A 12,962-nucleotide genomic window follows, 5' to 3' on the forward strand; every position below is an offset into this window, starting at 1 on the left:
GATGGATTTCAGATTGTTTAGAAATGGCTTTGTAACCCTTCCCAGATTTACAGGCAGCAGTAACTGTTTCTGTAAGATCATTGCAGACGTCTTTCCTCTTTGGCGTTGTGCTGACACAACTGAATGCTTCACACCAGCAAAATGACAAAACGTCTGCTTTTGTCGATGAGCTCACATTTGCCAACCATTTAATCAAGTTAATGAGATGCTTTTGATTTGCAGCAGCTGACTTCTCTTTACTCTTTTAATTAAGAATTCTTATTTCCAGTGGAAGCAATTTACATTTTGGCTTAATGTTCACTAAATTCACAGTGTCATACATCATATACTATAGCTCATCTGGTAAAGGACCAATGACTTTTTATTATGTCATAATACATAAACCCTCAAAAGTAAAGAGGGTGTACCTTTGACTGACTACATATCTTTATTTCTCATTATTTAGTATGATGTGGTTCTTTGTTGGGTTTTTAAGTCTTGATTTAAAAAAAAAAAAACAGGCAGTATCTGGTGTAAAAACAGAACAAAGGTAGGAAAATATAGCATATCAAATTTTAGCAGATCTTCAGGGAAGAATTTGTAGGTCTGAGAGTAAACAGTAGTTTGATGATTTTGTATTTCAAATGTCTTTCAAGAGTCTCCTGTTCATGAAAACCCCTGTTCTTTTTTTGGGGATCAAAGTTTTGCTGCTGTTACTGAATAAATTTGGTGATTTTTCTTCAGGTAGGATTTTAGCCTGAAGCTTGATGTGTTAGATAGAATACTTAATTTAACACTTGCACACTTTACACTGCGTATTGCACATATGTAGGGAGTTTGATTAAATCTCAGTTTTTGCCGTCACACATTGCTTTCCATTTGTATAAACAGCAAAGTTCACTAAAGCTGCATGTTCACAATTATGATATTAGCTGTCATGTTGCTAGCCTATGCTGCATGAGTGAATAAGAAGAGACATTAACATTAATAATGATGAAATAAATAAACACACAAATCAAAAAGCACATTTAAGTTGTAAATATACATTTATTTCACTATTAAAATATCCACTTCCAAAATAGAATGGTAATAGCACAAACTTCCAGGAAGGCCCTACAAATTATTGGCATAAGGCTTGTTTTCCTACAGTAATTACAATTTTTCTGGCATCTCTTTTCTGGCTTAGTCAAACATCTGCAGTGCTTCAGAAATGTACACTGGTCTAAAGGAGGCTTTTGAGAATAAATACCCGTTTGCTAGTTGTTCTCCTACACAGGGCTTGACCCCCAGGCTGACACTATAGTCTTGTCTGTTGGCAGGTTTTCCTCTTTCTTGGCTTTAGGATAATTTCTTCCTTGGCGTTGTGCGTTTGCCACTGTGACATTGCCCACAGGACGACCGAACATTACTGTGCGTTTTAAGCATTAGCACTCTACACAATGAGAATTGAAGAAATAAAATTTAAAAAAAGAATGAAAAATACACACAAGGGGATTTCATTTCATTTTTAAAAGAAGCAATATATTTGTCTATTGCGGTGTTATGAGGGCATCAAGAGGAAAGAGGCTTTTTGGTTATAAATATAAATTTAGGAATCAGTAAAGACTCATTTTGCATAAGCTCTCAGGCTCAAAAAACTCACACATCTTGGGATGACACAGACATGAAAGACTTGCAGAGCTGGATGTAAAAGCAGAGAAATAAATCACTGCTATGGTGTTCAATTTAGCCGACCCTAGCAGCTTTGTGCTGTCGTGCCCTTTGTTGCTGCATGCTGTTCTACAATTCAGATTGATAAGCAGGTCAGAGTTATGGGCATCATGTCTGCAGAGACTGCGCCAGTGATGTGTGTGTATTTGTGCCAGAGGGTGATTTTTCTGAGTCAATAGGATGTGATGGAGGAGGCTGCATCGTCACACTAAGCCGCTGTGATGCAGAGGCTGGCAGTCTGTCAGAGATTACAGACAGACCAGGAGCAGCACGGTCCTGTGTGCCAGGTCTTGTATGTGCACCTCATGCTCCTCACATTTCCTCCCTTTGCCATGCTGAAACTAGCTTGTCCTTTCTGCTTCCTGCTAAAGGAAGAGCACCATTTCGATAGTAATTCATCTTCATTTTTCACCCTTGTGGCTTTCTGAGGGTAAAATAAAAAGAGACCTGCACATTCTTGTGTAATGCTTCTAAAAAACAGCAAGAGCAAATGTAGAAGCCTTGTAAATATGTTGCAACCACTGTTAAATGTTTGTCCTTTAAAATCAATTATGCTTGCTTGTTCTGCATATAGAAACAGAGATCCAAATCCTTCTAGTGCTCCATTTCACAGTTAGACTGTCGAGCACGGAAAGCCATGGGCCACAGAAATTTAACATCCTTCTGAAACTGGATTGAGAGAGATATGTGTGCTTCGCGGCTTACTACAAGAGGGGTATTTCTGGGTGTCAGGCTGAAGGGGAGGGGAAGGGAAAGGGCAAGAGGGCAGAAAAGGTCACAACAGGGGGAGGGGTTACTACTTGAAGGAAGCACGGACGGTGCGACCCTTGATTGGCTGGGGTGGGCGGTAGTTGTCCACCATGCAGTCCTGAGCCGCCCCATCGGCGGAGAAGAGCAGGGTGCGGAATTTGGCCATCTGTGAAAAAGGAGACGACGGTCGTAGCGTTAATCATTCCTGCAGTGACTGTCACTCACAAAACACTGGCTTCCCCCTGCTCAGTCACTGAGAGCTTTTCACTGGGGAACTGAGCTTAGCAGTTATGTTATTGTTGACATTTCTTATATGCTTATTTACTTCCTTGCTCCTAGTTACATGACATGAGAAACTTTATAGCATTCCCATGTTTGAAAGTATAAATGTGATGCTACAGCCAGCTGTTGTCAGCTTGGCTTAGCATAGAGCAGAAGCCTGAGGTAACACATACAACACAAATTCCCCATTTGAGCACATGAGATGCTTAAAAATTAAAATGTTTGGTGGGTTTTTCATAAAAGAGGGGTCAATGCTACAGCATCTTGTCTTTGTACTAAGCATATATTAGCTGCTACCTGGTCAAGTCAAGCCAGCAAAAACAAAGAAAGAGCAGTTTTCAGTAATGTCTTTCAAAATAAATATTGACTACCAGAATAAAATATAAAGTATGCATGAATATAAATACATCTTTTGCACCCCTTGGTAAAAAGAAGTGATTTTGGCTATTGTGTAAAAGGTTGAATGGTCAGCTTGACTGGTGGAGCCTGGGCTTGCTTGTGCCATTTTCCCAAAGGGCCACATGAGAAACTGGGACAGTTGTGGACGGCTGCACAAATGAGCTTATAAAGTGATTAAACTAATACTGAGCAGAACTGAATTCAGCCTTTTGGTTCAACCCTTCACAACAGTCCCAGTTTCTCAAGTGGTCCCTTGGAAAAATCGATTGCCAATACTTGGTCTAAGCTAAGCTAAAAGCTACAGGCATTAGCTTTCATGCAGTACATATGTGAGAGGGGCATAATCAATCTCAGCTCTTGGCTAAAATATTTTGTATGAACATGAGACTAAAAAAAAAACCAAGTGAGTGGTTACGTCATAGTAACATATGATTGCTTTTGATTTATTAACATAGGATAATGAACACAGTGTGTTTCTTCACTACTAAGACAAACCATTTCATCTGGTGGGTGCACCCTCTTATAATTAGCTGATAAATAAGTTCTGTGTTATTATCTGCAGAACCAGCTATATATAACCCTTCATATGAAGGTTATATCCACACAACTCATATGTTTACCCCTGAGATACATTCTCACCACCGTGAAATAATCACGTGACCACGAAGACTTAACCTTCACATGGACTCAAGGCTCCATTCACTGGGACAAACCAGCCGGGGGGCTGTTAGTTTAGAGGAATGGGTGGTTAAGAGGCAAATACTCATTTCAGTGATAGCACCAGCTGTAATTTTACAAATAAGCATAAATCTAGGTAAGATGTGTTTAGGTAGCTGAAATTACAAACACAACACAGTAATAGTGTTTCACCTACAAAATGTGCTGCATTTGCGGGATGAATATTTCCTGTTGACTGCCCACATGGTGATAACGCTGTGGTAAAGCGCCTAGCATCTGTGTGAACTCTTGTTCTTACTCATTGCCCCAGTTGGCCAAGTGTCTGCTGTATTGCATTTCTGTCTGCTACAGAGGTTTCTTCTTCTTGTTTCACCCCACAGTTAATCTGAACAATTAAGCCCTTTATTTAGATTGTAGTACAAGAGAGGATTTGCAGACAGAGCTATTCTAGACCGTGGGCATAAAGCCAATCCTTCTGCTGTAGCTGAATGGGCTCTGTTTGCAGCAAACATACCTGTGCAGAGCTGGTGCTGATTGGTTCTTTGCAGACAATCCAGGTAACGCTCTCATACAGAGGGGGTGTGGTCAGAGAGCCATCATAAGTCCAGTAGTCTAGGCAACCAGGGAGCAAAGTAGAGGGGTCGAAATTTTCAAAAGAGGTCTGCTTGCCCTTTAAAAAACACAGGGAGAGAAGAACATTGTAAGAAAACTATCAGGAAACAAATCAAAAAAAAAAAAATCTCTTATTTTTACAGAAACACACTTTGGACTTGATGGTGTCAAAGGCATCAAGAAGCTTCTGGAGATTTGGATTTTCACCACCAATCTGAAAAAGAACAAATGATGCACTGCGGTTAAATGTTTATCATGTTTTATTGTAATACTGCATATAATGATACTTTAATCATTTCTGCTCACCTTCAGGAAAACTCCAACCACAGCGAGTCCATCGGGCTTGCTAGCAGCCTCGCTGAAACTTGTATATTTGGTGTTCCAATGCACCAGATGAAGCTAGAAATAAAATTATATTTACATTAAAAAAAAATCCTTACAGGAAACTTTATTCCTAAACTGTAGATGAAACAATAGTTTAATTATTTCTATTTTTGATAACGTAAAGCAGATGTTGGGAAAATTAAGGCAATAATACTCCAGATGAGGTCCAGTGACCCCAAGAGGTCTGCAAGGAAAGTAGTAAACTAATAATAATCTTGCATTACATCATTAAAAAGTACATCTATACTATTTATTTCTGCGCCAACAAACACGGATACATACAAAAAACATCACGTCACTCTGCCATAAGGGGATTCACTTTTTTCAACAGCCTCCTTCCGCTGCATAGCTTGGTTAATTAGCCAGCTAGCTAGCTAGTGTCCATGGATACTATTTGACCAAACCACCTAAATCATGGATTAACAGGCCTGGAGTCTCTAAATGCCCCCCCCCGCACGCAATTAAAGTTCTGTTTAGGGAGTGCAATCATATGCTTCTTTGAGGTTAAGCAATGGCTGGGTGAGCAAACAGTAGATAAGGAAAAGGCAACTATTTGTGGCAAAACACATCAAATTGCAACCACACATGCTGCCAAACATGATGGGAAAAGAGGCCAGCTCCCTAATTGCTCATATTTTCCTCCCAGGCGGCCTTTCTTCTTCGATCTGATTTCTGTTTTAGACAAATTTTAATGGCCTCTAATTTGTCTCCCCCCCCCCCCCCCCCCCAGCCCCAATCTCTTTGTTGCTGTACATCAACATTAATCAGCTATCTCGGTATTATCATAATGATCCAGAGATTCCCTACCTCGGCGGGATATTTGGTCCCAGCCACAGTATGTTCAGATCCCTTGCTATCAGAAGCTCCCCAGTGGAAATGAAACTGCTTGAGTCTGTATAACCCTGAGATTGGTCCATCCGTTAAACCTGCAGAAAGAGAGAAAAATGGCAGAATGTGGATAAAAGTGCTTCACTGTTCAGCACTGACATAAAAAGATCTGACCTGCAGGAAAAACACTTCAAAAGCGCTGTATTTGCGAACAAAAGGAAATGGAATAAGATGTGATACACACATGTAGACACTGTGACTGTGACACACTTCCATGGAAGCAGTCTCAGTTCCTGTTGTGTAAACCCAGCTAGAGATATTCAGTTCAAAGTAATGTCCAGGTATTGTAAACACCAGACCTCTTTCCACTGTTGTGTAATGTATCTATTTAAAGAATACAAAGTAGTTCAAACAGCAGCAATTAATCCTGTATATTGTTCTATTTCTGGTGCAACATCATATGGAGCCTCCCAAAACAGGATATTTATTTGGCAGCTATTGGTCTTGAATGATAAAAAAGTAATCTGTGTCTACATGAAAAATGAAGAATTAGTGGAGTATAACATGAATGTGTTACACAGACACCTTTCTTAGAAGTGCCGGGCCTAAAACAGGTACTGTAAGATTCTAAGAAAACATAAGAAACCACTTTGTGTGAGCAGTAGAGATTTTATCCCTGTGATTAAGTTGATTATGCAACCATAGTCTCGATTATCCCCTATCAGAGCTACTAAAGAAAAACAAAAGAAAACACTCATCACTCTGAAATCCTAAGGAATCCTAAACAAAAGTGGAGGACATGTCCTTTTTTATGTTTTGTTTATCTTTTAAAAGTTTTAATATGACCAGAATGGAAACACACATAAAATAAATAAACAAACAAATAATGTTTTACTGAAAGAGAAAGATATTAGCATTAATTTCATAGTAACTGTTTCTGTGCACACATGGGGACATTAATAATTAACAAAGCTCATGTATGAGTAACCTTCCCTTTTTTTGTGCTTTTGACCTCACTGTTAGCAGAGCTGGCGTGGGAAAGGTTTACCAAGGGTTAGATTACCAATTCAATCGCGCTTTGTGCTTGCCTTTTCAACGAGACCTCTGCACCTTAAGCAAATGTATTCATTGTAAAAACGACATATTTCATTTTTCAAAAACAACATAAAATCTGTGCCATCGCTAATGGCGTGGTGTTAAGGAATCTGGGGCGCATCTATATTATAAGCACAGTATTAATGTCTTTCTAGTCTAAAGCTTGAGTCTGTGGCAGCTGTGCAGATGACTGCATTGTATAAATCATCCTCAGGAGCCGGATTTTTATTGTCCGCAAACCTGGATCCAAGAATCTTATAGCTTCTCGGTTACTGTGAGTAATATGAATGTAAGAGAATGTGTTTCTCCGAGAAATCTCAATCAGTACCTGGACGGTTGTAAATTTATTAGTGCGGGTAGTTTTAACACTCACTTGAGCTGTCGGTGTCGTCCGCGAAGGTCACTTGGACGGAGTGCCCGTTGTTGAGAATATCGAGGCAGGTGGACGGGTCGTACTTCAGGGTGAGCGGCTTCAGCCCCGCGTCATATGATGCTTGGCCCGGTACGATGTCAATAGGAGACTGACGGACTCCATCGGCAATAGGGAAATTTTCAACCCATTTCTGAGGTCCTGGAAATTACATAATAATAATAACATTGTATTTAATATCAATCTATAAATATATTCTTTTAAAATTTAAAAATCTCCGCAGTGATCCGTGAATGCACTGTCCTTCGTTCATTTAGCAGCCCGCTTGCTGGTAGGACTGGTAATATATATATATATATATATATATATATATATATATATATATATATATATATAGTGCAATCAGCGGCTCACCATTGTTTGGTTTGTATCCCCAAGACATGGTGACAGTTTGGATGTATGAGCGAGCAGGCAGAGCTGTAATCCCCTAAAGCTAAAGCGACTTGTTCCCCAGTGCAGAGCAGCTAGTGTCCTCCACCTGACAGCTGCAGAGCTTATATAGGGTCCCAGTGTGCGGCGTGTCCGTCCGGCAGCCCGGGAGGAGTTTAGATGCACCGCAACGCTGCAACACGTCGGATCAATGGATCTCTCTCTCGCTCTCTCTCTCTGTCTTTCTCTCTCTCACTGAATCTGCGGTGGTTTAAACGTTTCATCGGCCAGCAGCTATGAAGCTTTAATAGCCTATCTCTCGAGCGCGACGAGCGCGTGCTCACCTTTCATCTAACGGATTTTACGCGTCTGTCATGTGAGGAAGTGAAGAAGACACGTAGCCCAGTGACACATTCAGACGGACAGTGGACTACAGTCATGACAGTGGAGATATTGCGGCAGTAACGCGCAAACAATCACCAGATATCGATAGAGAGGTAGATGGATTTCGAATAATTACACAAAAAGTTGTCGCAAACACCAGTTAGTACAAATGTCTGCAAACGCACAAAGCAATCGTCTGGAATATGAACTTTAGAGCTTGTCTGGTAAGATTTTCATAAAAAACAAAGTAAAAACTAATAGGTCAATTTGCTGCATGATTTGCATGATGGCTGTCAGTGATGATGGGGGGGGGGGGGGGGGGTGTTACGTCTTCCTTCATAATCTTCAATAAACGCTTGCTTTCCCGTTGCAACTCAGAGTACAATGACATAATAAGGTTTTTCAGAAAAAAAAAACCCCAACAACAAAAAAACAAAAAACATGCAGGTAATGATAAGCGCTGCGATGGTATTATGGTGCCACCTGCTGTTGCTTCCCAGGCAGCACAGCAACGTGTTACCGGTACAGGGACCTGATCCGTGAAGCTTTAAAACGAACTGATGAGTTTGCTCAGTGGTTGGGGCGACTGGCTTAACCTCTGCTTCACTGATTATCTCGCTCCTTCTGCCTCAGGAGCAAGAAATGATAGGACATATATCTGATATGCACAGTTCATCAAGGCGCAAAACAGGGACTAAAGGCCAGTTTGCTCTATTATTATTTCAGACTATAATACATATAAATATTTAGCCTACAAATCAAAGTCAAATGAGACAGTATTCACCGATAATGAACAGGTGCGTATGAACTGGTCCAAAGGAAAAAACGAAAACGCGACTGTGCAAGAGGACATAATAATAGACTGCACAAACCAAAATAAAAAATGGTCACTGCACAAGAGACGTGAAGAAGGGCGTGCAGGCGGGATGAAGCGGTTGGAGACGAGGGTCAGGGGTGATTTGTGACAGCAGTATAGCACCAAGAGTGAAGGGAAGATTTACAAGATGGTAGTGAGACCTGCTATGATGTATGGTTTGGAGATGGCGGGACTAACAAAAAGACAGGAGGCGGAAATTGAGATGTTAAAAGTTTCATTGGGAATGACCAGAATGGGAAATGAGTACATCAGAGGGACAGATTAGGTAAAAAAAAAAGCAAGGCTGGGATGTTTTTTGTTTTTTTTTAAATCAGAATACGGATATATTGAAAGATGGAGCTACCAGCAGGAGGAAAAGAGGAAGATCTTAGAGAAGACATGTAGAACATGCAGTGGGTTGGTGTGACGGGGGATGCCGATATTCTGCTGTGGAGTTCCTAAAAGCGAGCAAAAAAGAAGAAATGCATCTCAGGCAAAAAGAAGTTATGGTGGTGTGAGTATAAATATATAAGTTTAGTTTCTGTGAATTAGTTATCTAATTCACAGTACAATATAAAGAAATTAAATAATCGTTTATCTCATTTGTCCTAGAAAGAAAGTCAGCTACTCTCTCGAAACAGGTGACAGGGGCGTTAACGTTACGTTTCTGTCGCAGTCAAATGACGTCACCAAGAAGGCACGGTGGTGTTTTCAAGTAGCACGAGGATTTTAACGCACTCTTCGAAGAAGTTCGGTAAGTGGCGTATAAACATCTTACAGCCGTACACTTACGAACTGTTATACCAACATAAATAACCTCAAATAAGTCGCTTAGTTTCATCGTCGTTATGTGTACTATAACACAGGCTAACATGTGAGGCACTCAGCTAACTAGCTGGTTACCGCACTGGATTTCAGTTTGCCTGAAATATTATTACATGTCGTTAAAGACCGTAATACATATTATTATTATTGTTATTATTATATTTCTGATGGTATTCTACTTGGCTGTTTGTCTTAACTCTTTTCTATGCACTGCTGTATGTGTATCAGGTTTTTACAATGTCTCCCTCTCACGTTGTCTATTTGCTGTCCTTCCGTGTAAATGCAACACACTGATGATAAATTTTAGTCTTTAAGCTTTACCGTTTCTTTGGAAATTCCTATAACGTTACCACAGGTCACAGACTAGTGCACTCCCAGTGCCAGTCCCGAGCCCAGCTAAATGGAAGCGTTTTTATGTTCCTGAGCAAGATCTTTGTTTTTTCCCTGGCTGGTCTCAAACGTGCTAGTTTGTGCCCATGTACACAAGATAAAGATTTTGCAGTTCCATATTTCCACCAGAGACCCAGATAATAGGTTGATTAAAGTCATTCCGGCATCTGACTTGGATACCTCCTGGATGCCTCCTAGGCGAGATGTTTTGGACATGGGGGAGACCCAGGACTCACTGTGGAGGCTGTAGCTGTCCCCTGGCTTGGGAGGGACTAGGTGTCCCCCTAGAATGAGCTGGAAGAGGTGGCTTGGGCTTCTCTGCTTAGATTGCTGCCCCCGTGACTCAAACTCAGATAAGCTGTATATCCAGAAGTGCAGGCAATAAAAAGGATGAGGTTGGAGCGACTGGGTAATGTAGTGGTTAGCTCTGTAGCCTCACAGCATAAAGCTGGTTCCCCTCTCCTTAGCATGTGCCTGCAGGTTTACTTCAGGTATTCTGGCTGCCTCCCAGAGTCTGAATATATGAAGAGATGGTTTGAGCAGGTGATACAAATGCTGAAATGCTACTGTGGGGGCCCATGCTCAAGTCGATACCACCGCCTTACTCTACTGTCCTGTCAAAAATGAAGGCTAAATATGCTACCAGAAAAGTAAAACAAAAAACAACAAATAAATAAAACGCATATAATATCAGCAAAGGCCTTTAGCTACAGATATGCTTGTTTTTTTTCACCCAGCTCTTCAGCCACATTATGACTCCTTATCCACTTTGATTCCATTTTTCACCAGACCATGAAATCTGCATGTACAGACTCACCAGTTAAATTGGGTGAAATCATTGTCCCCAAATAAGGTTAAAATAAAAAAATGTAAATGACAAAGCAATATATTTTCCCCCCTGGAGGTTATACTTTTGCTGTTGTCTTTACCTTTTGCAGATTTCAGTTGTGCTGTGTTTATTGCTTATTATGCCTCTTGTAGAATCTGCAGTTGTGTGTGTCACCTTCACTGGGCAGGAAGAATTTGTGAATTTATGTAGTTTATAAATCAAACTCCAACATCAGCCCTCTGTGTACTGAGAGGGCTTTTTTTGTTTTTTGAGCAGGTTGTGCAGGAAAATGTTAATATAAAAAGTTATAACACTATAAAACTTGACTGAATTAGTGCGTTTTCATTTGACTTACAGCATTTTCTGATATCATCTACACCTTTTTGACCACTGTTTTAAGGCCCATGGCCATAACTGAGCTTTTTGGGGTAAAAAGAGGTGTTGATAATCAGGTGGCTTTCCAGGCACGTCTAGAATCAGGAGAAATCTATGAATCTGTGAGTGTGTGATCAGCGCAGAGACTGCCAGACAAACACAGGGAATCACTGGAGGAAGAACATGATAGAGAAAGTAAATAATTTCCACAAATGCATCCATGCTGATTGCCGTTCTTTCCACAGGTGAAATGGCAAAGAATAAACAAAAGGGGAAAAAACAGAAGAACGTCTTTCAAGTGGCAAACAAGCACTTGAAGAACAAGACCAAAGTGAAACCCGTCACAACAACACTCAAACATGTAAGATCTCTTTCATCTCTTACTCCCGGTTTTGTTTTTTTTTGGCTTATTGGGTTTTGTTTTTGTACATGTATTATGTATCCTCCCTTGTTCGTGGTGTTTGTTGCATCTGCTCTAACATGATTGCGGTATCACAGATCAATACAGTGAAAAAGGAGAAAGTGGAGAGTCTAAATCAAATCTTCACAGAAGTCCAGAGGGATGTTAAGAGCATTTCAAAGTCAGTCGCTCCTGAACCAAAGAAACAAATACAGGTAAAGGAGGAAATCATGGACTTTTAACATTCTTTTACCTGTGTTTTTAAAACAATTCTATTGCTATCATCATATATACTTTTAAATTTCTTAGGTTGTCAGAGAGCCACCAAAGGAATCTGTAAATATCGACAATGCCGCTCAACTCTTCTCTCAGCTATAATGGTATAAAAATAAGTGATTACCACGAACAAAGATGATGGACTGAATATGCTCTCACAGCATTTTGTCATTTCTCTTCGAAATGAGGACTACAGATGAGCTGCCAAGAACCTGCTGCATTGATATGGGAGTGAAATCTCATGTGCAACTCAAGGTTTTTGCATATTATGTGCACAAAGAAATCAAATCCAATTACAGAGTTGAACACTGTCAATTGTAACGTTCTTTCAGATTATGCACCTTTGTGTATTTTATTAATATCTTTTAGACTTATACACGTTGTCATTATTGATTCTCAGAAAATGCTTACGTTAGAGCAGATTCAAACTGTAATGTTATATATGGCACGAACAATAAGTTAAATGAAACAAAATAAAGTGTTGATATGTCAGATGACTCATCTTTTCATTAACCGATTCTCTTTAAAACTCTTTGTGTACCTTGTAGTCATTTTTCAATAAACTTTTCAAAAGAATTCTCCCAACTACACGAATTTCATCCTGCCCTCTTTGATTTTTGTTTTTCTTTGTAGTTCAAGGTTTCACCCCCCTTTGACATGTTTTGGTGTCTCATTTAGAACAAATGAAGACACAGAGGAGATCACTGTGACTTCTATTTGTGAAGATGGAAATGCTCGCCTCTGAGTTTCGGTACGAGTGGTTCTTATATAAAATGTGACCTGCCAAATTTAGTGCTCCAGTGCGAGTAAGGCCTATGCGTTTTTATTCGTTTAGAATGACCTAACAATAAGAATATTTGTGCTTTTGCTGCCCTTGAAAAACATTTTTATATCTTATATCGAATTAGATGAAAAACTGAAAAAACCAATTCGAAAGTTTTATTTTATCTCACGTTGGAAGGTGAGAGTGATGTACATTATCAAAACTTGCATTCCCTATAGTCCTTTAGTTTTAATTTTCAAACTTTTAAGAAATACAGTACTGTGGAAGAATCTGGAGACTTTTCTGATTATTTCTTGATGTTTTGGTTCTAGGCAGCCAGATTTTCTT

At 39.9% G+C, this 12,962-nt stretch overlaps 2 protein-coding genes across 4 annotated transcripts; one reads left to right on the forward strand and one right to left on the reverse strand.

The window, feature by feature from the left end:
* Positions 1-1,006: 1,006 nt before the first annotated feature.
* LOC146567160 (carbonic anhydrase 1-like) lies at positions 1,007-7,724 on the reverse strand. The gene is made up of 7 exons (XM_085286821.1): positions 7,502-7,724; positions 7,091-7,288; positions 5,602-5,720; positions 4,717-4,809; positions 4,562-4,624; positions 4,313-4,468; positions 1,007-2,605 (listed from the first exon to the last, which is right to left on the reverse strand). Exons 1-7 carry the CDS (start codon positions 7,527-7,529, stop codon positions 2,486-2,488), a joined length of 777 nt encoding a protein of 258 aa, XP_085142947.1. The 5' UTR covers positions 7,530-7,724; the 3' UTR covers positions 1,007-2,485.
* A 148-nt stretch (positions 7,725-7,872) lies between these two features.
* rbis (ribosomal biogenesis factor) lies at positions 7,873-12,345 on the forward strand. 3 transcript variants are annotated; one of them, XM_085286823.1, is made up of 6 exons: positions 7,873-8,013; positions 9,092-9,270; positions 9,369-9,510; positions 11,421-11,536; positions 11,674-11,790; positions 11,885-12,345. In XM_085286823.1, the coding sequence occupies exons 4-6, from the start codon at positions 11,426-11,428 to the stop codon at positions 11,951-11,953; spliced, it is 297 nt and encodes a 98-aa protein (XP_085142949.1). In that variant the 5' UTR covers positions 7,873-8,013; positions 9,092-9,270; positions 9,369-9,510; positions 11,421-11,425; the 3' UTR covers positions 11,954-12,345. The 3 variants fall into 3 exon arrangements, with proteins under 3 accessions (XP_085142949.1, XP_085142948.1, XP_085142950.1); XM_085286822.1 differs by having other exon boundaries at positions 7,894-8,124; XM_085286824.1 differs by having other exon boundaries at positions 7,894-8,124; positions 9,373-9,510.
* Positions 12,346-12,962: the final 617 nt, after the last annotated feature.

Source organism: Mchenga conophoros, linkage group LG9 (genome assembly GCF_057382185.1).
Source record: "Mchenga conophoros isolate Kocher_MC1m ecotype Shallow Benthic linkage group LG9, M_conophoros_male_GT1.1, whole genome shotgun sequence".
NCBI lineage: Eukaryota > Metazoa > Chordata > Actinopteri > Cichliformes > Cichlidae > Mchenga > Mchenga conophoros.